Source organism: Salmo salar, chromosome 03 (assembly GCF_965601325.2).
Source record: "Salmo salar chromosome 03, fSalSal1, whole genome shotgun sequence".
Classification (NCBI taxonomy): Eukaryota; Metazoa; Chordata; class Actinopteri; order Salmoniformes; family Salmonidae; genus Salmo; species Salmo salar.
The window spans coordinates 12190561-12216022 of NC_138293.1; the positions used below are offsets into that span (position 1 = coordinate 12190561).

The 25462-nt window shown below is 43.2% G+C and overlaps 1 protein-coding gene across 2 annotated transcripts; it reads right to left on the minus strand.

Moving 5' to 3' along the window:
* Positions 1–204: 204 nt before the first annotated feature.
* Positions 205–25437, minus strand: LOC106598436 (tyrosine-protein kinase JAK1). 2 transcript variants are annotated; one of them, XM_082973264.1, is made up of 25 exons: positions 25126–25437; positions 22051–22246; positions 21425–21542; positions 21078–21228; positions 20791–20954; positions 20446–20650; positions 20125–20271; positions 18899–19081; positions 18556–18713; positions 18261–18375; positions 17843–18032; positions 14500–14603; positions 13909–14064; positions 10672–10759; positions 10138–10265; positions 9168–9303; positions 8953–9104; positions 8559–8709; positions 6550–6644; positions 5985–6165; positions 5773–5897; positions 5301–5473; positions 2242–2359; positions 1627–1737; positions 205–813 (listed from the first exon to the last, which is right to left on the minus strand). In XM_082973264.1, exons 2-25 carry the CDS (start codon positions 22232–22234, stop codon positions 688–690), a joined length of 3459 nt encoding a protein of 1152 aa, XP_082829390.1. In that variant the 5' UTR covers positions 22235–22246; positions 25126–25437; the 3' UTR covers positions 205–687. The 2 variants fall into 2 exon arrangements, with proteins under 2 accessions (XP_082829390.1, XP_082829389.1); XM_082973263.1 differs by having other exon boundaries at positions 20119–20271.
* Positions 25438–25462: the final 25 nt, after the last annotated feature.

Genomic DNA, 25462 nt, shown 5'->3' on the forward strand with positions numbered 1-25462 from the left:
ACAGACACAGTGACAGTGCGCAACGAGGAAGAGAGGCCACGGACAGACAGAACTGCTTGACCTTGATGATGAAATCCTGGTTGAGAATGATACAACCGAACAATGAAACAGCACAGTAAGTAAGTGAAAGAAATAGGTTTTGATTATGTTTTACTGGTAATGGGGACATACGTAAATGCCAACAAAATAACTTTTGGGTCAGTGTGGTGTGTGTGAGACCTTTATTTAACTAGGTAAGTTAGTTAATAACAAATTCTTATTTACAATGACGGCCTACCCGTTTTTTTGGAAAGGAAAATATGGGATATCGGTATCGGCCAAAAATGTCATATGGGTGAGTCACTAGTATTATTATCTATCCATCCGTGTCAGCTTTGTCAGGTCAGACAGCCAGTCCATCTCCTCCGTGCCTCTCGTCCAGCAGCAGCTCTAGCTTTGTCAGGTCAGACAGCCAGTCCATCTCCTCCGTGCCTCTCGTCCAGCAGCAGCTCCAGCTTTGTCAGGTCAGACAGCCAGTCCATCTCCTCCGTGCCTCTCGTCCAGCAGCAGCTCCAGCTTTGTCAGGTCAGACAGCCAGTCCATCTCCTCCGTGCCTCTCGTCCAGCAGCAGCTCCAGCTTTGTCAGGTCAGACAGCCAGTCCATCTCCTCCGTGCCTCTCGTCCAGCAGCAGCTCCAGCTTTGTCAGGTCAGACAGCCAGTCCATCTCCTCCGTGCCTCTCGTCCAGCAGCAGCTTCAGCTCTGTAATCAAGTCTTTGAACTGAATCCTGTTCTCCGGGGAACTCTCCCAACACCTCCTCATCAGAGAGTATACCTGCACACACACACACACACAAGCACACAAACAGAAGTGCTAAGACCAGAGGTAAACATTTTCAAACTTTTTGGGGGTCGAGAAGCATAAAAAAAATGTATATCCTGAAAGCTAGGGGTCAAAACGTTGCTATGATAAACACACCTGGGAAGACATATTTATCCTTGTGGATGCAATTTTCCTTTTTATGTTGATGTACATCGGCTTTGATAATGAGCAACCTGCTCAAAGCCATTAGATATGCAGGTTGTTCTATTCCTACTCATTCCTATTGAGGATCTTTATACATGTGTCAGATCTTAATTTGATCACCCTGTTGCAAGAAATTTCCTGCAGGAAATGCAAACTTGTAGTGTATTCAAGGTTAAAAAAGGCTTCTAAAGTTTTTAATTTCACTTTTAAAATGTCAGACTTGATTTGTCCTAACAAAAAATGTATCAACCCCTACAAAAATGTCAGTTAATTATAATCCACATAATAATTCCCATTTCCTTTTGCTGTAGGATTATTTTCCTGCTGTGAGAAACTGGTCAAATTAAGATCCTACATCTGTAGAGTAACACTACTGACTTTTTTTATTTAGAAAGGGTGCTATTAGATTTGGTGTATGGTGAAGTTGCTCCTAGACACTGATCGTGGGTCAGTTGAGCATTTTTTCTCACTAATGATTAAGGTTAGGATCGGGGAGGGGAAGCTGATCCTAGATCTGTACCTAGAGGAAACTTCACCCCAGAGTATTAGCTTTCAGATGAAAGAGAAGGAACGACTACAGCCTTTGTGAGCAGGTTACACCATTTCCCAGAGTTCTCTTACCGCATCTGGGCAGTGAGGTGGACAGGGCAGCCTCCTGCCGGCCATCAGCACTTCCACCAATCGGGTGATAATCATCTGACCCTGGGTTAGACGAAGCATCTCCAAGAATACCTGTGAACAACCATAACAAATGATCAAAACCAAAACAGATGAAACACTGGTCCTACGCTCCAGTTCTATCCCTACCAACACCAGTCTTTTCTCCCAAAGTATACACTTATGCACTCTTCCCATGCATTTAAAAGCATTGGATTGGTACAAGCATGGGGAAGGAGTTTCTAGTAATTTCCTTTAAAATCCATGAAGGGAAGTAGAAAAGTGCACACTTCGTGGTAAAAAGCTCAGAGTATTGAACTTCAGAATGATTTGACCCCAAAACAGACAGACGCTAGTTTAATTAACTAAGACTAGGATATATCGCATCAGATACACGTTAACAGGTCTGACCCCTGGTATCTCATCAGATACACGTTAACAGGTTTGACCCCTGGTATCTCATCAGATACACGTTAACAGGTCTGACCTCTGGTATTTGTCAAATCAGTAAAGTTTAAGGAATTTGTATTAACATATTTCCAAAGTGAGGTTAATTAACAAAGAGACAAAGTTCTTTACCGTGGTAGGACTGCTGCTTGTCTCACAGTAGGTCAACAGCTCATAGAGGGTCACTCCGAAGGACCACACGTCAGACGCAGGGTAAAACTTACAGTCCACCAGGCACTCAGGAGCATACCTACAAGGCAACACATGGGTTAGGGCACAACGTAGCAAAATGTTTTGCAACCGGAAATGAGCGTTTCTTATTGGACAAGTTCAGGTAGTTCCTTCCTGTTTGTAATCTTCCGTTGGGTGCCAACTGCCTAATGAACACAACCAAGGCTAATACATACATTTTACAGTACATCGTAGTCACTTAGCAGACTCTCTTATGTAGAGCAAGGGCAACGACAGAGTTTTCACCTAGTCAGCACAGGGATTCGAACCAGCAACCTCTTGGTTACGGGCCCAACACTCTACCGTTAGGCTACCTGCCGCCCATGTGAGTTAATGTAAATACAATGAGAACACCCTGTTAACATCATAGGAGCGAACATCAGAATTGAATCTGATCCCCTTGACGTTCTCAAAAAAATTGCATTACAGCTTTATTCAAAAATGTATTCAATCAATCTACACACAATACCCCATAATGACAAAGCGAAAATATTTTTTTTACATAAGTATTCAGACCGTTTGCTATGAGACTCGAAATTATTTTTTAAATATTTTGTATTTATTTAACTAGGCAAGTCAGTTGAAAACAAATTCTTATTTACAATGACGGCCTACCCAGCCAAACCCGGACGACGCTGGGCCAATTGTGCGCCACCCTATGGGACTCCCAATCACGGTCGGATGTGATACAGCCTGGGTTCCATTGATCATACTTAAAAATGTTTCTACAACTTGGAGTCCACCTGTTGTAAATTCAATTGATTGGACATGATTTGGAAAGGCACACATCTGTCTATATAATGTTCCACAGTTGACAGTGTATGTCAGAGCAAAAACCAAGCCATGAGGTTGAAGGGATTGTCTGTAGAGCTCAGAGACAGGATTATGTCGAGGCACAGATCTGGAGAAGGGTACCAAAACATTTCTGCAGCATTGAAGGTCCCCAAGAACACAGTGGCCTCCATCATTCTTAAATGGAAGAAATCTTTAACCACCAAGACTCTTACTTGAACTAGAGCTGGCCTCCCGGTCAAACTGAGCAATCGGGGGAGAGGGCCTTGGTCAGGGAGATGACCAAGAACCCGACGGTCACTCTGACAGAGCTCCAGAGTTCCTCTGTGGAGATGGGAGAACCTTCCAGAAGGACAACCATCTCTGCAGCACTCCACCAATCAGACCTTTATGGTAGAGTGGCCAGATGGAAGCCACTCCTCAGTAAAAGTCACATGCCAGCCCACTTGGAGTTTGCCAAAAGGCACCTAAAGACTTTCAGACCATGAGAAACAAGATTCTTTGGTCTGATGAAACCAAGATTGAACTCTTTGGCCTGAATGCCAAGCGTCACATCTGGAGGAAACCTGGCACCATCCCTACGGTGAAGGATGGTGGTGGCAGCATCATGCTGTGGTGATGTTTTTTAGTGGCAGGGACTGGGAGACTAGTCAGGATCGAGGGAACGATGAACAGAGCAAAGTACAGAGAGAGATCCTTGATATCCGATCAAACATCTCTGGAAAGACCTGAAAATAGCTGTACAGCGACGCTCCCCATCCAACCTGACAGTGATTGAGAGGATCTGCAGAGAAGAATAGGAGAAACTCCCCAAACAAAAATCTATTTAATCAATTTTATAATAAGGCTGTAACGTAACAAAATGTGTAAAAAGTCAAGGGGTCTGAATACTTACCGAATGCACTGTATACATAAAAGTATGTGGACAACCCTTCAAATTAGTGGATTCGGCTATTTTAGCCACACCCATTGCTGACAGGCGTATAAAATCGAGCATAGCACATAAAAATCATCTGTCCTCGGTTGGAACACTCACTACCGAGTTCCAAACTGCCTCTGGAAGCAACGTCAGCACAAGAACTGTTTGTCGGGAGCTTCATGAAATGGGTTTCCGTCGCCGAGTAGCCACACACAAGCCTAAGATCACCATGCGCAATGCCAAGCATCGGCTGGAGTGGTGCCATTGGACTCTGGAGCAGTGGAAACGTGTTCAGTGGAGTGATTAATCACACTTCACCATCTGGCAGTCCGACAGACAAATCTGGGTTTGGCGGATGCCAGGAGAACACTACCTGCCCCAATGTATCGTGCCAACTGTACATTTTGGTGGAGGAGGAATAATGGTCTGGGGCTTTCCAGTGAGGGTAAATCTTAAGGCAACAGCATACAATTACATTTTAAATGATTCTGTGCTTCCAACTTTGTGGCAACATTTTGGGGAAGGACCTTTCGTGTTTTAGCATGACAATGCCCCCGTGCACAAAGCGAGGTCCATACAGAAATGGTTTGTCGAGATCAGTGTGGAAGAACTTGACTGGCCTGCACAGAGCCCTGACCTCAACCCCACCGAACACCTTTGGGATGAATTGGAATGCCGACTGACTGCGGGCCAGGACTAATCGCACAACATCAGTGCCTGACCTCACTAATGCTCTTGTGGCTGAATGGAAGCAAGTCCCCGCAGCAATGTTCCAACATCTAGTGGGAAGCCTTCCCAGAAGAGTGGAGGCTGTTATAGCAGCAAAGGGGGGACCAACTCCATATTAATGCCCATGATTTTGGAATGAGATGTTCGACGAGCAGGTGTCCACTTACTTTTGGTTGTGCAGTGTAGCACCAATAGCAACGAAATAGATTGGGATCCAGACTTTAAAATGCACCTGACCTCATGTCCTTCACATTGATTTGGGAGACAACTATCATGTTAAGTTTTAGGACCTGATCTTGTCATTCAGTGGAAGCTGTTGAGGGGAGGACGGCTCATAATAATGTCTGGAACGGAGCCGCCAATGGAATGGCATCAAACACATGGAAACCATGGAAACCATGTGTTTGATGATGTTGATACCTTTCCACTTATACCGCTCCAGCCATTACCACGTGCCCATCCTCCCCAATTAAGGTGTCACCAACCTCCTGTGTTGTCATTCTATTTATACATTGCTCACCAGAACACAGGGCTGTCGGTCTCCTCTTTGACGGTGTAGTAACTCTTGTCCTCCTTCATGCTCTTGGTCAGGCCAAAGTCTCCGATCTTCACCGTGCTCTCGTTCTCCACCAGAACGTTCCGGGCCGCCAGATCCCGGTGGATGAACCGCTGGGATCCCAAGTAATCCATTCCCTGAGAGAGACACACACATTTTCACTTGTTTTTATAGTTTGTATTGCTATTTACCAGGCAGTCTTGTGCTTTCTATGAGTCTTTGAAACATTTACCACAACATTCCATTTGGTACTAGGCAACAGTTACCAAGTAACAGAAAGTGCATTTAAAGGAGTGCAATGGTTTAGATTCTGTCCAACTCTTTCCATAATCAAACTGCAGTACATACATAAATACCTAATAGGGTCAAATTAAAAAGGATGAAATTAAAATGTAATTCATTTTGGGGGTATTAATAAAGCACCATACTACTATACCTGGCAGATCTGGAGGGCGTAGTGGAGAAGTCTCTTGAGGTCAGTCTGGTGTTTCCTCCAGGGCAGATAATCCTTCAGGCTCCCCGCTGGCAGGTACTCCATGATCAGCTTAGTGGTTCTCCCACCTCGACAGAGAAACACAGTGTTAACACAAACCCCGTCACTGGGATGAGGTGTGTGTACTGTGTGTGCACTGTGTGAGCTCTCCTCACCCTCCTCGCTACACACTCCTCTGTATTTGACGATGTTGTGGTGGTAGAGTTCTCTCATGGTGTCTATCTCTCTCCACAGCTGACCTCTGCTCTCTGGCTTCAGAGACTTGACCGCCACCAGCTGCCCTCGGCCATCCCCACGGGGGTCATACTGACACAACTCCACCTTGCCAAAGTGACCCTGCAAATAGTACACACACACAATTTAAAGAATAAAGCCACAGACACCGTGAACCATATTGATGAAAGCCATACAGATACAGTTAATATCCACACCCCACACCCTGTTACATACCACAATCATCACATTACAGGGGAACAAACTGATCCATAAAACAAACCCCATTATATTTTAATTAATAATGTATATTTATAGCGTATATTCTGGGTTCTGATTGGGTAAGACAATTGAACTAAGCTCATGAGACATTTAGAAGTGATATTCCTCAACAATCATTGGCTAGAATTCAAAAGTCCAACAACGGATGTACTGTACCAATCACAGATTGCCCCTTTAATGTGGACAAGCACCCCAAAAGTCTACATGTATTAGGAGTCTCCCTACCTCACCCAGGTCTTTGATTTTCCTGAGGAACCTGGTTTCAAACACGGTGGGGTCCACTTCCTGGATGGGCACCCTACCAGGAGGCAGAGCTGGGTCTGGGGGAGGGCCCACACAGAGGCAGGGCTATAATACTTATACTCAGACATTTCCTATAATATAAACACAGGCACGTGCATGCACACACACACAAACTTGTCCACACATACATGTGAGAGAGCGTGACCGACAGAAATGACAATGACAAGAGTGAAGGTGACACAGAGAGAAACAGAGGGAAGGTGACACAGAGAGAGAGAGAGAGAGAGAGAGAGAGAAACAGAGGGAAGGTGACACAGAGAGAGAGAGAGAGAGAGAGAGAGAGAAACAGAGGGAAGGTGACACAGAGAGAGAGAGAGAGAGAGAGAGAAACAGAGGGAAGGTGACACAGAGAGAGAGAGAGAGAGAGAGAGAGAGAAACAGAGGGAAGGTGACACAGAGAGAGAGAGAGAGAGAGAAACAGAGGGAAGGTGACACAGAGAGAGAGAGAGAGAAACAGAGAGAGAGAGAAACAGAGGGAAGGTGACAGAGAGAGAGAGAAACAGAGAGAGAGAGAAACAGAGGGAAGGTGACACAGAGAGAGAGAGAGAGAGAGAGAAACAGAGAGAGAGAGAAACAGAGGGAAGGTGACACAGAGAGAGAGAGAGAGAGAGAGAGAGAGAGAGAGAACAGAGGGAAGGTGACACAGAGAGAGAGAGAGAGAGAGAGAGAGAGAGAGAGAAACAGAGGGAAGGTGACACAGAGAGAGAGAGAGAGAGAGAGAGAGAGAAACAGAGGGAAGGTGACACAGAGAGAGAGAGAGAGAGAGAACAGAGGGAAGGTGACACAGAGAGAGAGAGAGAGAAACAGAGGGAAGGTGACACAGAGAGAGAGAGAGAGAGAGAGAGAGAGAGAGAAACAGAGGGAAGGTGACACAGAGAGAGAGAGAGAAACAGAGGGAAGGTGACAGAGAGAGAGAGAGAGAGAGAGAGAAACAGAGGGAAGGTGACACAGAGAGAGAGAGAAACAGAGGGAAGGTGACAGAGAGAGAGAGAGAGAGAGAGAGAGAGAGAGAGAGAGAGAGAGAGAGAGAGAGAGAGAGAGAGAGAGAGAGAGAGAGAAACAGAGGGAAGGTGACAGAGAGAGAGAGAGAGAGAGAAACAGAGTGAAGGTGACAGAGAGAGAGAGAAACAGAGTGAAGGTGACAGAGAGAGAGAGAAACAGAGTGAAGGTGACAGAGAGAGAGAAACAGAGTGAAGGTGACAGAGAGAGAGAGAAACAGAGGGAAGGTGACAGAGAGAGAGAGAAACAGAGGGAAGGTGACAGAGAGAGAGAGAAACAGAGGGAAGGTGACAGAGAGAGAGAGAGAAACAGAGGGAAGGTGACAGAGAGAGAGAGAAACAGAGGGAAGGTGACAGAGAGAGAGAGAAACAGAGGGAAGGTGACAGAGAGAGAGAGAAACAGAGGGAAGGTGACAGAGAGAGAGAGAGAAACAGAGGGAAGGTGACACAGAGAGAGAAACAGAGGGAAGGTGACAGAGAGAGAGAGAAACAGAGGGAAGGTGACAGAGAGAGAGAGAAACAGAGGGAAGGTGACAGAGAGAGAGAGAAACAGAGGGAAGGTGACAGAGAGAGAGAAACAGAGGGAAGGTGACAGAGAGAGAGAGAAACAGAGTGAAGGTGACAGAGAGAGAGAGAAACAGAGTGAAGGTGACAGAGAGAGAGAGAAACAGAGTGAAGGTGACAGAGAGAGAGAGAAACAGAGTGAAGGTGACAGAGAGAGAGAAACAGAGTGAAGGTGACAGAGAGAGAGAGAAACAGAGTGAAGGTGACAGAGAGAGAGAGAGAAACAGAGTGAAGGTGACAGAGAGAGAGAAACAGAGGGAAGGTGACAGAGAGAGAGAGAAACAGAGTGAAGGTGACAGAGAGAGAGAGAAACAGAGGGAAGGTGACACAGAGAGAAACAGGGAGGTTGAGTCCTTTTTGTCCTCTTACTCTGCTCAGCCACCCCGGTGAGGTCCCTGACGATGGCCCTGAAGAAGGGCCTCCTCTTGGGGTCGTAGGTCATGCATTTGGTGATGAGCTCACCCAGCTGAGGGCAGTCTGGGGTCACCAGGGAACACTGGGCCGAGTAGAACATCTCCTTCTGCTCACAGAGAGGAAGATAGGAGGCAGATCAGGGACCAAGACTTGGGCTATACAACAACAGGTGTATTCAATGAAATAACTCAAGAAAGACCTCCCCTCTGAAAGAGATATATCACCTGGGTAAATAAGGGATACATTCATGTTTTGTATGGGCAGTCTAGGGGTGGTTGTGAGGGAGAGATTGCGTTGTTCGCTGTATGTCAGTAATTCTATTGTGTTGTGAGGGGAAGTGTGTGTGTACCTCTATGAGTTTCTTGTCTTTGAGAGGAGCCTCTCCATCATAACAGATCTCCCACAGCGTGGTGCCAAAGCCCCACTTATCCACCGCGACACTCAGGACCTGGTTGTCCCTCACACACTCTGGGGCGATCCACGGGATCCTCTCCACACACTCTGTAATACAACACAGCCTCATCAGCTAGAGAAACAGACAGAGACACACACACACACACACACCTTGTCTGTTGAGTGCGGAGATGGGGACCCCAGGGCTACTGAGTTTGATGAAGGGCCCAGTCTCTCCCTCCAGGCCATCCCGCTCCACTAGGATGTTCTTAGCAGACACATAACCATGGACCAGCTTCTTATCCTCCTGAGAGGGAAATACAGGGAAGGGTCAGGTCCACAGCCATATACCACAGGAGGTTGGTGGCACCTTAATTGGGGAGGACGGGCTCATGGTAATGGCTGGAGTGGAATAGTATCAAATACATCAAACACATGGTTTCCATTTTCTCCATTCCAGCTATTATTATGAGCTGTCCTCCCCACAACAGCCTCCACTGACATATACATAGCCACCCTTGCATGATTTCTTTTAAAATAAGTTGAAATTCATTTTACACATGTATTTGTTTGATTGACAATGGCACAGGACCAAGAAGGAAAAAAATATATAACTGAAATTAAGATCTTTCACGTCAAAGTAAAAAAAAAAATATTTAAAAAAATAATCGCCTGGACTAAATTATTCTAAATTTGGTTGGAAGCAATGATTTTTGTTCAATGTATTTTACCTGTGGTAAGTTGCAGGTGCCTTCATTGTATAAAGATCCATTCAACCAGTTTTGAAAATAAAAAAAACGGAACATTCTGCTCCATTGTAAAGAGCAAAGGTGCCAATATATTTGACTGGATCTGTACAAGTTTTAACAAACTACTATCTACTCCCGGTTGGCACCAAGTTCCAAGATGCTTACATTCGGGTAAGAATACAGAATGTAATGTTATTATCATGGCACATTTTTATGCCTGTTTTATACTATAGGGCCAACCTGAACCATACTGGACTGGCTCTGATGTCTTCCTTGCACATTGTCCTTTCCAGCACAGTTCCATTAACTATGGTGGATGCGTGAGCAGGCCATCCCAGTACAGCTAGGCTTGGCCCTATAGTGTGAATCAGGGTTGATTGAGGGTTTCTCACCAGGTAGCTGAGGACGCTGGCCAGTTGTTTGGCCACCTGGAACTTCCAGGAAGTGCTTAGTTGAAGACGACACCCCTTCATGAACACATCCAGAGGACCCAGCTTCACATGCTCCTCCACAATGATATCTGAACAGGGACCACACACAGTTAGAGGACTCAAAACAAGTCTAGCCCATTTTCAGATGAAAAAGTACTAGCAAATTGCTACTTTTTTTTAACTGTCAGCGATATGAAGTATTTTCCGCAACATACGGCATATTGCAAATGTAGACACTATGTCATTACATCTAGGACTTCAGCAAAGCATGAAGTAAACAGCAGTATCGGGCCAACTTCCTCAACATCTAAGAACACGAAGCACGAGGCTAAACTTCTCATGTTGCAGTTATCAAGTTGTAGCAGATACTCTGTTGCGAGTACATAGTCTTGCATCACAATAATCTACAATAACTTAGGTTTATCCTGCAGCATATCGCTGAGTGTCAGTTAAAGAATGAAGATAAGAGGAATGATGGAAGGAAGGGTGACTTACTGTCCTGGTTGCGAACACAGACGCCATGCAGCAGAGCGATGTGTTGGTGGGACAGCTGATGTATCATACTGACCGTCTCAAAGAAAGCCTGACGGAAAGAGGTCCGTAGTAAAAGTCAAAAGAAAGTGGTCACAAAGTCAGACAGGTAATGGAGGAAGGAAATGTGTGTGTGAGCAGTGGTGGAAAAAGTAGTCAATTGTCATACTTGACTAAAAGTAAAAGATACCTTAATAGAAAATGACTCAAGTAAAAGTGAAAGTCACCCAGTAAAATTAGCAATGCGCATGGCCCGCCCTCTATCTTTTTCCTGTGGTTGAGGGTCACTTGTCACTGAAATCTCGCTGGATTGATTTATTTCATTTTACTCCTGTGACTCTTTCATACTCTTGCTTGTGCCTGAAGTTTTTTTCCAGTTAACACTACAACCGTGGAAATGTTTGTAAAGACCTGTCAGCAGTGGAGGAAGGGGAGGACCATCCTCCTCAGTGAATTTCATAAAACTAAATGTTTTTAAACATTTAAAAAAAAGAAGCTATTATTTTGTTTAGATAAAATCATACTAAAAATAATCACGTCACCAAATAATTGATTAAAACACTATTTTGCAATGAAGGTCTACAGTAGCCTCAACAGTACTCTGTAGGGTAGCACCATGGTGTAGCCGGAGGACAGCTAGCTTCTGTCCTCCTCTGGGTACATTGATGTCAATACAGTAATAATGACAACTTCTGGAGGATGTCCGCCAACCTATCAGAGATTTTGCAGCATGAATTGACATGTTGTCCATCCAATCAAAGGATCAAAAGAATGAATCTAGTACTGAATGCATAAAATACAGCTAGCTAGCACTGCAGTGCATAACGTGGTGAGCAGTTGACTCAGAGAGAGAAAGACAATATTTGAACAGTTTTTAACTAATTCATTTATTCCAAAATGAAGGAGAAGCAAGAGAGAGTAATTTTTTTCAATTTTACTTAGCTAACAAATACAGCTAGCTAGTTTAGCCTACTCAAACACCCTGCTATGTTAGCTAGCTGGCTATGACTATCCAACACAACACTGGAATTCTTCCATGTCAAGGTAAGCTTTTGTTTTTAAAAATGTACTGCCACTGGGCCCCCCCGGTGTAAGTTCTAAACTGCTTACTGACTGTAACGTTACCGCATGATTGTAGCAGGTTTACTAACGCGTTAGTTCTATTAGCTATGTTGACTATGACGTTAGCTAATATGGTGACAACGATGTAGGCTGTGTGTAGCAGTTATGATATGGTTTGGCTTGGAAAGGTTTTTTCACCTGGCCACATACAGCTGATGTGTTGTGCATTGAAGTCCATAAGCGAAGGCAAAAGTTGAGATGAGGAGACCGCATAGATGCGAGAAGGAATACAACGTGGCTGCTATGCAAGTAAACTGTGTTTACGCATGATCAGGGGTGTATTCATTAAATCCAATTCTGTTAAAAAAAGAACATCTTAAAATGGAAGCAAACGGGGATAAATATACCAGAATTTTTCCAATAGAAACGTTTGTTTGCAACTGTTGGACTAATGATTACACCCTATATATCAGCAAGATGCAGGCAAGAGTGTGCAAGGATGTATTGAATGTGTCACCTCAAATTATTCTCTCGACCTGTGTGCACCTACGTTGTAAATTTTCATTCATAGGCTAGGTTGTAGTAAAAGAAAATGTGAGTATCATGTAGTAGCCTAAACCTATCGCTGTTACATTGAACTGGGTGAATGGAATATGAAAGACAGTCATCCAATATTTGGTAATAGAAATAAGGTCATGATCATGAATTATTTATTTATTATTATTTATTTTTTAATCGCCCTCCCTCATCTTAAACGGCACTGACCACAAATGCCTGTCAAACACACCCCGGTAATGGCTGAAATGGGCTCAATAGAATATACTGTCTTTGCATTGCATTTATATGAACGCTAAAGCTTAGTCTGGAATATAACACATCGTCTCGACACTTACATCAGGTCTTCCCTGTGGCTCAGTTGGTAGAGCATGGTATTTGCAACGCCAGCATGGTGTGTGCAACGCCAGGGTTGTGGGTTCGATTCCCACGGGGGGCCAGTACAAAAAAATAAAAAATATTTCAAAAATGCATGAAATGTATGCACTCACTACTGTAAGTTGCTCTGGATAAGAGTGTCTGGTAAAATGTAAGAAAGAGCACTTTATTTTGATAGGTGTTCATTTTACGGGGAATATCTTTTTTAATTTTTTTTTACACAATTGAAATGTTAACAAATTCGATGTGCTGAAATGGTGGTTGTGCCACCCCTTTATGGTGGTTTGGTGGTTGTTCCACCCCTTTATGTTAATGTATTCATAAATGCAATTTTCTTTATGTTAACACGAAATATTTACAAAATACTTGACACCGTTAGAAAGAGTATATATGAGTGCATTCTAAGAAAACAAAAAGTGAAATTTGGCACTAAATTGAATACCTGAATTCCCACCAAAAATCCCTGAACTCCATTATTTGCCCATGCCAGTAAAATGTTTTATGTTCTATAATTCAATCAAAATCTGTTGGATTTAAAAAAAATCTAAAAGTTTAGAGTATGTTCATCCATTGGCCAACTGTTTCATTCCTTCAAATTAACAATTTTGATGACCGTTGCTAGTAAAATACTACTTGAGTAAAAGTCTAAAAGTATCTGGTTTTAAATGTACTCAAGTACAGTGGTGGAAAAAGTACTCAATTGTCATACTTGAGTAAAAGTAAATGCTATACATCAAATTCCTTATATTAAGTAAACCAGATGGCACCATTTTATTTTTGGTTTTTATTTATGGACAGACAGGGACACTCCAACACTCAGACATAATTTGCGAACTCAGTATTTGTGTTTAGTGAGTCCGCCAGATCAGAGGCAGTAGGGATGACAACACGTTATATTGATAAGTGCGTGAATTGGACCATACTGCTGTGCTGCCTAAGCGTTCGAAATGGAACAAGTACTTTTGTGTGTTAGAGAAAATGTACAGGAGTAAAAAGTAGAGATTGTCTTTAAGAATGTAGTAAAAGTAAAATTTGACAAAAATATAAATAGAAAAGAACAAATACCCCAAAATACGACTTAAGTAGTACTTTAAAATATGTATACTTAAGTACTTTACACCACTGTGTGAATGTCAATCAAATATATTTATAAAGCCCCTTATATTTACACAGAACGTGTGAGGGTGTACACGCATGTGTTCTCACCATAGAGATGTCCCTGTGTTGGGACCACAGCACTTTCAGGACCACTTTGACCTGGTGGTGGGTTTGGGAACGCCATACATCCTTCTCTTCCTCACACTTTATCTTCAGTTTGCCAGCATAGATGTTAGTTCTGGTGCCACAGCCCAAGTGCTCCTCCTAGATAGACATATGGGAGACACAGACCTGGTTAATGACAGAAAAGCATAACTGTAGATGTCAAACAAATGAAACGGTAGCATTGCCAGTGTAGGGCATCCTGTGCACATGAACATACCTAGCATAGCCTAGCATGCAAACACACATGCATACATACATTTTTTATTTAAAAAAATGTATTTAACCTTTTATTTAACTAGGCAAGTCAGTTAAGAACAAATTCTTATTTACAATGACGGCCTACTCCCGTCCAAACCCTAACCCAGATGACGCTGGGCCAATTGTGTGCCGCCCTATGGGACTCCCAATCACGGCCGGTTGTGATACAGCCTGGAATCGAACCAGGATCTGTAGTGACGCCTCTAGCACTGAGATGCAGTGAACTAGACCTCTGCGCCACTCAGGACCCCCATACATACATACACGCACACACACCTGCAATATGTCCTCTTTGAGGATCCTGTGGAAGATGAGTTGACTCTGTATGGGGTGTGTCGGCTCTGCCTCTCTCTTTGTCACGAACAGAAGGTTAGAGATTTCTAAAGAAAATGAAAAACCACGCTGAAATAGGAAACAAGACACGCCAAACATGTCCCTCTAAAGTGAGATGAGGTGACAGAAAACCACAGTTACTGAGCAACATTTCCTGTTTGATATTGGTATGAACAGAAGAACTCATCCAGCTCAGGGGCCTCATTTATAACCGTTGTGTAAATGTAACACTAAATATCCGCGTGCACCATTTCTGAAAAGACCGCGCACGCACAAAGATATTGAGATTTATAAACTTGGCACTCGTCATACAGGGCCTTCAGAAAGTATTCATACCCCTTGACTTATTCCATGTTTTGTTACAGCAGGAATTCAAAATGACAATAAATACACTACCGTTCAGAGTTGGGTCACTTAGAAATGTCCTTGTTTTTGAAAGAAAAGCACATTTTTTGTCCATTAAAATAACATCAAATTGATCAGAAATAGAGTGTAGACATTGTTAATGTTGTAAATGACTAATGGAATATCTACATAGGCGTACAGAGGCCCATTATCAACAACCATCCCTCCTGTGTTCCAATGGCACGTTGTGTTAGCTAATCCAAGTGTCTTCATTTTAAATGGCTAATTGATCATTAGAAACCCCTTTTGCAATTATGTTAGCACAGCTGAAAACAGTTGTGCTGATTAAAGGAGCAATAAAACTGGCCTTTAGACTAGTTGAGTGTCTGGAGCATCAGCATTTGTGGATTCGATTACAGGTTCAAAATGGCCAGAAACAATTAACTTTCTTCTAAAACTCGTCAGTCTATACTTGTTCTGAGAAATGAAGGCTAGTCCATGCGAGAAATTGCCAAGAAACTGAAGATCTCGTACAACGCTGAGTACTACTCCCTTCACAGAACAGAGCAAACTGGCTTTAACCAGAATAGAAAAGAGGAGTGGGAGGCCCCAGTGCACAACTGAGCAAGAGGACAAGTATATTAGAGTGTCTAGTTTGAGAAACAGACGCCTCACAAGTCCTCAACTGGCAGCTTCAATAAATAGTACCCGCAAAACACCAGCCTCAACGTCAACAGTGAAGAGGCGACTCCAGGATGCTGGCCTTCTAGTCAGAGTTGCAAAGAAAAAGCCATATCTCAGACTTGCCAATAAAAAGAAAAGATTAAGATGGGCAAAAGAACAGACACTGGACAGAGGAACTCTGCCTAGAAGACCAGCATCCTGGAGTCGCCTCTTCACTTCACTGTTGACGTTGAGACTCCTGAACTTATTTAGGCTTGCCATAACAAAAGGGCTTGAATACTTTTCAGTTTAGAATTATTATTTTTTTATTCTACAAACAAAATTCCACTTTGACATTATGGGGTATTGTGTGTACATCAGTGACATAAAATCTAATTTTAAATTCATGCTGTAACACAACAAAATGGGGGAAAAGTAAAGGGCTGTGAATACTTTCTGAAGGCACTGTACATACGAATTTTTCACGTTATAAATCAGACCTGTGGTAAAACTGTGCGCGTGTGAACCTGCAATATAACTCCGCCTGAAAAACGCCCATCATTCACCTTTTATGGTGACAATTACACCATTATTTGCTGTATACTTTGGAAGTATTGGAATTAGGCCTAGTAATGGCGAACTTGATCAAATGTCTTTGGAGGTGTTGGCAGAATGTTTTCTTTTGTAATGACATTTGTTGCATCTGACTATTTCTGAAAGACAAACACAACTACAAATTGTTGTGGACCTGTAAACAGATCGTTTGAACACAATAATGTTTGGCATTTTCCGGAACCTAAATATGCTGCACTGCCCGCGAATTCTGAAACATTGATCTACTCTGATGAAAACTACAGTAGCCCTACTTAAAGTGGTATCCTATACACTTCCATGTTCAATTCTACTGTATTATAAACTACACTCCCTGCCGTATGAAATTATAATAGCCTATCTACTAGGCCCAATTAAATGAGAGAAGTGCATGTAGATGAGAGATGTGCATGCAGGTCATTTGTTGTATGGCTACTCAGGGAATATGAACTCATCATGGCCAGAAAAGGTGAGGAATTCATTCTGCAAGGGTTATGATATACACCGAGTGTGCAAAACATTAGGTAGACCTTCCTAATATTGAGTTGCACCCGTTTTGCCCTCAGAACAGCCTCAATTTGTCGGGGCATGGACTATAAGGTGTTGAAAGCATTCCACAGGGATGCTGGCCCATGTTAACTCCAATGCAACTGCAATGCAACTCCAATGCTTTCCACAGTTGTGGCAAGTTGGTTGGATGTCCTATGGATGGTAGACCATTCTTGGATACATACGGGGAACTGTTGAGCGTGAAAAACCCAGTAGCGTTGCAATTCTTGACACTCAAACTGGTGTGCCTGGCACCTTCTACCATACCCTATTCAAAGGCACTTCAATCTCATCTTGCCCATTCACCCTCTGAATGGCACACATTAACAATCCATGTTTCAAGTGTCTTAAGACTTAAAAATCATTCTTTAACCCGTCTCCTCCCCTTCATCTACACTGACTGAAGTGGATTTAACAGGTGACATCAATTAGGGATCATAGCTTTCACCTGGTCAGCCTATGTCATGGAAAGAGCGGGTGTTCTTAATGTTTTGTCCACTCAGAGTAGCTTATTATGTATTATGTTTCTAAATTAAATATTAACATTACCGTATTCAAACGTAGCCTACAAACGTCAATAGGAAAAGGTGAACCATCTGTTGTACCGTAGAAACTGCGCTGCGGATTGGATCTTCACTAGTTGTAGGCCTATCGGCTATTTCACCAGTATGAAACCATCCCAATCAGAAATGGTGAAGAATTTATTCTGCAATGATCATGGAAATTAAATTAATCATAGGAAATATATGCCTGTTTTCAAATTATTTAAGAATGTAGAGATAACATAGGCCTAAATAGATTTTCGCTCTTCTCACTAACAGCAAATGATTGCATGATTTCATGAGTGTCATTATATTCTCCATTTGCACAAGGCTACTTTTGCCTTCTTACAATATTTCAACTACATGGTCTAAAGTTAGCGGGAGGAAAGGCACATTCTCACGTCAAGTTCTGTTTTTTATAAAAATCCAACTTTTGCGTGGAAACTGGCGCATGTTTCGGGGCATATTTTGTGTCTACGTGATGTTTATAAATGAGGCCCCCTGGTGTATTGTATGGTATAATGTACCAATGCCTGTATGGTAAGGAATTTATTGCCGTGATGATGATAGTTTTGGGGCAGGGTATCATACCATACCTCTGGGCTGGGGAGGGCAGGCCTTGCGGAGCTGGAAGGTGACTCTGTCTGTACTGAGAGTCTGGCCCCTCAGCTGTTCCATCAGTTCCCTGAGGGAGGGCTGCCTCAGGTCCGTACCATTCAGGCTGTAGCCCTCCGGCCCCACCTCGATCTTAAAGCTACGGTACAGACGACTATTGGTTAGGTCCACCTACAGCAGCCAAGAGGAGAAAGAGGTTAGAGAGAAATACATCAGTCCATTTATTAACACAGGAATTCATACAGCAACGAATTATCACAATTCAGTTCAGGCAAATTATGGTGACTAACAAGATAGGGCGGACCTGTTTTCAAAATAAATAAATGTACGATTGTCTTAAAATCAGAGTGGCTGTATACATGTCTGTGGGTGAGGCAGGTGGTGTTTGTGGTACTGAACCTCGTTGCCTGTGACAGTCAGGAGGATGTGGTCATAGTTGATGCAGCTCCAGCGCAGAACGTACATGCCCTCCTCCTCGCCCTCCTGACGCAGCTTGTGGGAGGTGTAGTCCATGCTGGAAAGGGAGGGGCCAAAAGGGTTGGAACAACTCAGTTCTACACTAGTATAGAAGTATTATTATATCAATATCTGTATAATCGAACATATTGACTATAGTAGTACTACATTTTTGCATTGTACTAATATGTACATGTTCTCTATCCAATGACAACTGAATGGGGATATTTAAACTCACCCGATTGGCCCATGACAGCCTTCCTGCAGGTTCCGCACCACAGAGGGAGGGGCCACGTCTGTACACAGGAAGTGATGTGCGTCCACCGTCAGACGGAAGTATCCATCAATAAGGGCGGCAAAAGACAACGCCTCTGCGTGGAAACCCAGGCTCAGTTCCTATGGTAGAAATAAAGTAACAACAAACGATGAAGCTGGATGTCCAATGTAAAAATTGGTACAAAGAATACACAGATGTAATGTAAAGCAATGGAACTTAGCTTCATTCAAGATTGCTCATTCAGATATTATTAAACATTTTGCTAAATAAGTTTCCCCTGAAACTTCAAACAATGAAACTCTACCATCTTTTTGTTGTCCTGCTTGTGGACAGTGACTGTGGAGCCCTTGATGTTGATGTGTGTGATCTCATGGAAATCGGAGAAGGTTTTCCAGTCGTTCGAAACGCCTTGAGGTGGTTTGTTCGTCCAGTTGATGTTGGTTTTGTGCTTTGGGGATTTGTTCTTCTCTTTGGCAGTCCATGCATTCTGAGAAATAGATGAACATGACAGTTTTTATCTCTTGATAAACAAAATATCAGACGATGATCGTGGCCTACAGGAAAGAGGACCGAGCACGCAGCCATTCCCATCGACGGGGCTGCAGTGGAGCAGGTTGAGAGCTTCAAATTCCCTGGTCATCACCAACAAACTAACATGGTCCAAACACACCAAGACAGTCGTGAAGAGGGCACGACAAAACCTATTCCCCCTCAGGAGACTGAAAAGATTTGGCATGGGTCCTCAGATCCTCAAAAGTTTCTACAGCTGCACCATCGAAAGCATCCTGACTGGTTGCATCACTGCCTGGTATGGCAACTGCTCGGCCTCCGACCTCAAGGCACTACAGAGGGTAGTGCGAACGGCCCAGTACATCACTGGGGCCAAGCTTCCTGCCATCCAGGACCTCTATACCAGGCGGTGTCAGAGGAAGGCCTTAAAAATTGTCAAAGACTCCAGCCACCCTAGTCATAGACTGTTCTCTCTGCTACCGCACGGCAAGCGGTACTGGAGCGCTAAGTCTAGGTCCAAGAGGCTTCTAAACAGCTTCTACCCCCAAGCCATAAGACTCCTGAACATTTAGTCAAATTGCTACCCAGACTATTTGCAGTGCCCCCCCCCCCTTTACACCACTGCTACTCTGTTGTCATCTATGCATAGTCACTTTAATAACTCTACCTACATGTACATACTACCTCAACTAACCGGTGCCCCCGCACATTGACTCTGTACCGGTACCCCCTGTATATAGCCTCACTATTGTTATTCCACTGCTGTTCTTTAATTACTTGTTACTTTTATCTCTTATTCTTATCTGCATTTTTTTTTTACTGCATTGTTGGTTAGGGGCTCGTAAGTAAGCATTTCACTGTAAGGTCTACACCTGTTGTATTCAGCATTTCACTGTAAGGTGTTGTATTCAGCATGTGACTAATAAGATTAGATTTGGTTAAATTCAGATAATAATGATAGATACAAGGTGTACCATCATTTACACATTATAAGTGCCAAAATAATATACTCACGCTCACATTCTGTTGCTTCCTCCTCCACTTGATCCCTGTATTTCCAGACACAAGGACTTGGTACTGAGTGGGCTGACCCTGGTTACAGGAAGTGGGTGTTCCTTGGATCTCCCCTTCGCTGTCTGTCACACGGAGCACTTTGGGCTCGTACTCCTTGTATTGATGAGACAGGACACCATTTTGTTAGCTTCAGGAACTTCTTTACACAGACCATCAGAGTACCACCTGGTTCTGTCTTTGGCCCGGTGCAATCTTTTTTCTGAGAGTGTGTCTGCAAACACGGTTACAGAGAGCATTATGGGTACTGTAGTACATCTTGCTACACACCTCACAGCCGAACCCACAGGTCAGAGTTTCCAATGTAGCTAGGTATTTGACCTTGATGTCGTGGGTGCTGACGTTGTCGCTCTGCACTGTCTTGTTGTTGAAATCGTTGAGGAAGTCCTGGAACACCCGGGAGATACGGAGTCGTGTCAGGAAGTTGCGCTGCTTGATGATTTGGTTCACTCTATCTGGGATATATTTCTTATAGCTGGGTGGGACGGAAGGAGTCGTGTGTGAGTCGGGTGTGTGTGTGTGTGCATGAGCGTAAATGGTTGTGTATTAAGAAAGATGGTAAACCGACAGTAATAAACGGTTTAATTTTGAGCCTCTGGGATTGTGACTGGTTACCTGATTTGCCCTGCTACACCAGGGATGACGATGTTGTTGTCCAGGGCATGGTGTGAGATAGACAACACTGCCATCCCCAGGCACTCATTCTCAATATAGTGGACCTCCTCTTCATTCTGAGGGTTACGCAGTGTGGCCCACCCCTTCAAGAAGTCATGCTGACCCTTGGAAAATCAAACGCACAAACACATGATTCAAGATATATGATTGTGTATGCTAGAGCTCTCCATTTGAGAATATAACTGTTTTAAACTTTGTGAAAATATGTTCTGAGTGTGAAAGGATACCTGGGCAAACAGATACTTCAGTGAGGCAGTGTCGAGGAGGGGATTTCCCTCTGGTTCGGTCTTCGGACCATTGGCGTTCTTTCTCTTGAGGGCGTGTCTGCAAACACGTGGCACACTCTCATTCACACCATGCCAGTTGGTGAAGTAGAATCTGAATAAAGAGATCAGGGTTATCTTTAAAAGGTATTTCACTGTCAGTATCAACCTTTTGTAAGAAAGAAATGGTTTAACTCAACAAGTTTGTTGAATTTGCAGACCAAATAGCTGCTGCATCCTAAAATGGTTCTCTCTGTTTTGTTTCTTCAATATTTGTGACAAACTGAGGAGTAGCTTATCCTAATGCTTACCTCATGCGATAGTGGAGCTTTAAGTGGCTGCTTTCCTTGAAGGTGTGATTGGGAGGGAACCAGATTTTCCTGACCTCATCATACAGGGCAAACAAATTGCAGCAAAGAGGGGAAATGCCTAAAAAAAAGAGAGAGACATGATTTCCCTCAACAAGAACCAGCCAGGTGCTATATGACAATGTCATATTCATGATCCATGACAAACATTCAAATAAGGCAGGAGGGAGAAGGAAGACTTTTGTAATTTCTGAGTGAAAATATCCTGCTGAATGTTCTACACTGAAAAGAAGGATACAAACAGAGGAGAACCACCTGAGATGGGGCGCGTTTTTTGTGTGTGCGCGTATGTGCGAGAGAGAGAGAGAGAGAAAGAACAGAGTCGGGGACATACACTGAGTTTACCAAACATTAGGAACACCCCCCCCCCCCCCCCCCCCCCCCCCCCTTGCCCTCAGAACATCCTCAATTTGTTGGGGCATGGACTCGGCATGGTGTCGAAAGCGTTCCACAGGGATGCTGGCCCATGTTGACTACTTCCTACAGTTGTGTCAAGTTGGAAAGAGCAGGTGTTCCTAATGTTCTGTACACTCAGTGTATGTGCCAACACTAACGTGACTCAGACTCACCGCACTTCTTGGCTGCATTTGTGCACAGCTCCTCAGCAGTGTAACAACCATGGAGAAACTCCAGCTGGAGAGAGTCTTCCAGGTAGAAATGGACCTTGAGGCCCTGCACTATTACAGGAACTGAGGTGAACTCGCCCTTCCTCTTCATCCTCATCTTTACCAACAGTTGCCTGCCCACTTCCATTGTCCTGCTTCACTAAAGGAGATAAGGTGAATGTTGAGAGGGTGAAGAAGTAGGTTACTATGTGGCTTTAATACATTACATGACCAAAAGTATGTGGACACCTGCTCGTTGAACATCTCATTCCAAAATCATGGCCATTAATATGGAGTTGTTCCCCCTCTCCCCCACACTCTTCTGGGAAGGCTTTCCACTTGATGTTGGAACATTATTGTGGGGCTTCCATTCAGCCACAAAAGCATTGGTGAAGTCGGGCACTGATATTGGACGATTAGGCCGGGCTCGCAGTCGGCGTTCCAATTCATCCCAAAGGTGTTCGATGAGGTTGAGTTCAGGGCTCTGTGCAGTCCAGTCCTTCCACACCGATCTCAACAAACGATTTCTGTATATGGACCTCGCTTTGTGCACGGGGCATTGTCAAGCCAAATCCAAACTGGCCTCCCTTGAGAGGCATTTTGCTGTATCAGGACAACCCACAGTTGAGCTGATTGGCTAATTCTTTTATTTTTAAAAATGATCAAGGGAGGAGGCCAAATACTTGCTGGCATCAGTCAATCAAATGCTAAGGCGGCAACATGTCATACTCTTTTGTTCCAGACAGCATCAGATACATGGGCTACACATACAGAGACAGAGGGGCGCTATTTCCCTCACTCGGATGATTTCTCCAGTGAGATTCAGCCACTTGCGAATTGACAGAAAATTATGAAAACACAGAGAGACGAAAGATAAATAAAATAATGATAATTTTTTTTATTGGTCAAATATTTGAGGATGCCTGGCTTCCCTTGGAAACCATGAATACACGCCACTGCAGTGGAAACGCTTTTATGCGCAAATATTGATATAATAACCATTTTATAGACTTAAACTTGTAGTCACGCGAAAATATGTTGTGTGGTCCTCCAACCACCACTCGGGAAAGCATACAATTTATTCGGCTAAAGATTAAATAAATTATGATGAACTTCACAGGGTGGTGAAAGTGCAAGGTGATGAGCTTGATGCTCCTTTCCAATAAATATCAAGAGTCTTATTCTGGTGACATGATGATTGACGCTTGGCTGCCATTTGACAAATTAAAAATAATCTCGCTCTTTTGTAAATAGTAATCTCAATGTGTAGGCTATACCCGCGAGTTTGCCAATACCAGAGGGGGCACATTCCCTATATAATGCTAAACATTTTGTGACAAAACCATCAGTAGAGTTGAAAATGCGAAGAAACTCCATGTAACAATGTTTTATTCGGTACATGGGAATTTAACCGCAAAAGTTATCTGCAACATGTCAATTTGATGGAAACACATCTCTAGTGGGAAAATGCGCATATTTTATTTATGTGGATTGTAGATTATTTTCATGAAAATCTGTCACCAATTGGATGGAAACCTAGATACTCAACACTTCTGCGCATTACTGGTGTTTGGGTAGGCTATTAAATACAACAGAATATGCCTTCAAATAAATAAATAAAATACGTGATAATATCTAGGTTTCCATCCAATTGGCGACAGATTTATGTGAATATTCTAAAATCCGCATAAAAAACAATATGCGCATTTCCCCACCTGAGATGTTTCCATCAAATTGACTTGTTCCAAAGAAAAGGCTGCACGTGATGACGTAGTAAATACCTTTTGTGGTTAAATGATGTACCGAATAACAAAATACAAGTTGAATAGGTTTCCATTGAATCACCTCTGCTGATGGTTCTCACAACAACAAAAAGTTGTTATATAGGGGTCCAGTCTGTTATTAGCACGTGCGCTCTAGCCAGCATCGCTACCTGTGTGTTGTTGGCCAGATCGCATGTATAGCCTACATTTTAAAATTATTATCATGGACAAAAGAGCGAGATTATTTTTATTTGTCAAACGGCAGCCAAGCATCGATCGTCATGTCACAAGAATAAGACCCTCGATATTTATTGGAAAAGAGCATCAAGCTCATCACCTTGAACCTTCACCACCTTGTAAAGTGAATCTACCTACCGAATAAACTGCATGCTTTCCTGACCAGTCAAAGTGGGAGGACCACACAAAGCATGACTCCAAGTTTACTTCGATATGTTGGCTATTATATCATTATTTGCGCATAAAAATAACGTTTCCAACTACACGTCTGGCATAATTCATTTTACCGACACAAAAAGATCCCCACCTTGTCTAGAGTGTTTTGTTTTGAACGACATTCGGAAAGTTTACCGGAAAATGTTCTGTTTCCATAAGGCTTGTCATTAAAAAAATAAAATAATATCCGACATGTACTTTACTCACATAAAAAGGTTGGATGGAAACCTTGTTAAAGAAACCGAAATACACTGGGTAGAGCGTGCCCAGAACTCGTGGCTGAGCGCTACTGCTCCGCCAAATAATGAATGCACGGCTTCTCGTTCCACTCCGCTCACATGCTTTTGTGTAGTATAAAAAAAATAGCTGCTTGCCTCCAGTCATGTAAAATGACTTAGAATTGCATGAAATTAATTTATAAAAGGCTATTTTTTCCCGTTATAAAAGATATATTGTCAGTGGTGTTCTTCGAACCCACAACCTTCTGGCCTGCAGCACTGTCAAAATTACTACATTGCCATGTAATGCTTATAAGAACAGTTACTAAAACGGCACATCTAAGGCTCGTGTCTGCCCTAAGAGTGAGGGTAAACGGTAGGCATGTTCTCTGCTATCCACTTTAGTTTGTAATTATTATTTTGGGTATAGGGGAGGGTCACTTACTTTGTTTTTTTTAAGCGTTCAGGGAGGGCCATCCATTTTAATTTCAGAGTTGTTCGATTTGTTACAGGTATCCGTCATTATACATAACATACAGTCCTTTACAGTATACAGTTGACCTGTACCAATAATACATGATGAAACAACTCATAATGAAACTCACCTATGTATTGCCGTCCACGAATCTCTGGAAAAACAACCTTGTCTTTCATGAGTGCCTCAATATCAATGTACTATTATTATGTATTATAATGACTTTCTCAGCATTTACCATTGATAAAGGTGTCCAGTCCTGCGCAATGCATTTGACAAATCTCGGTCATGGGTCTTCCAGACAAGCGTTGTGTCAATTCCCGAAAACGCTTTCGAAAATCCACGCCCAACTACGTCTATTGGTTAACCAATCTAGCGGAAACAGAATGAACCCGTGTACTGGACTACAGACCCTGGAGGACTACAGACCCTGGAGGACTACAGACCCTGGAGGACTACAGACCCTG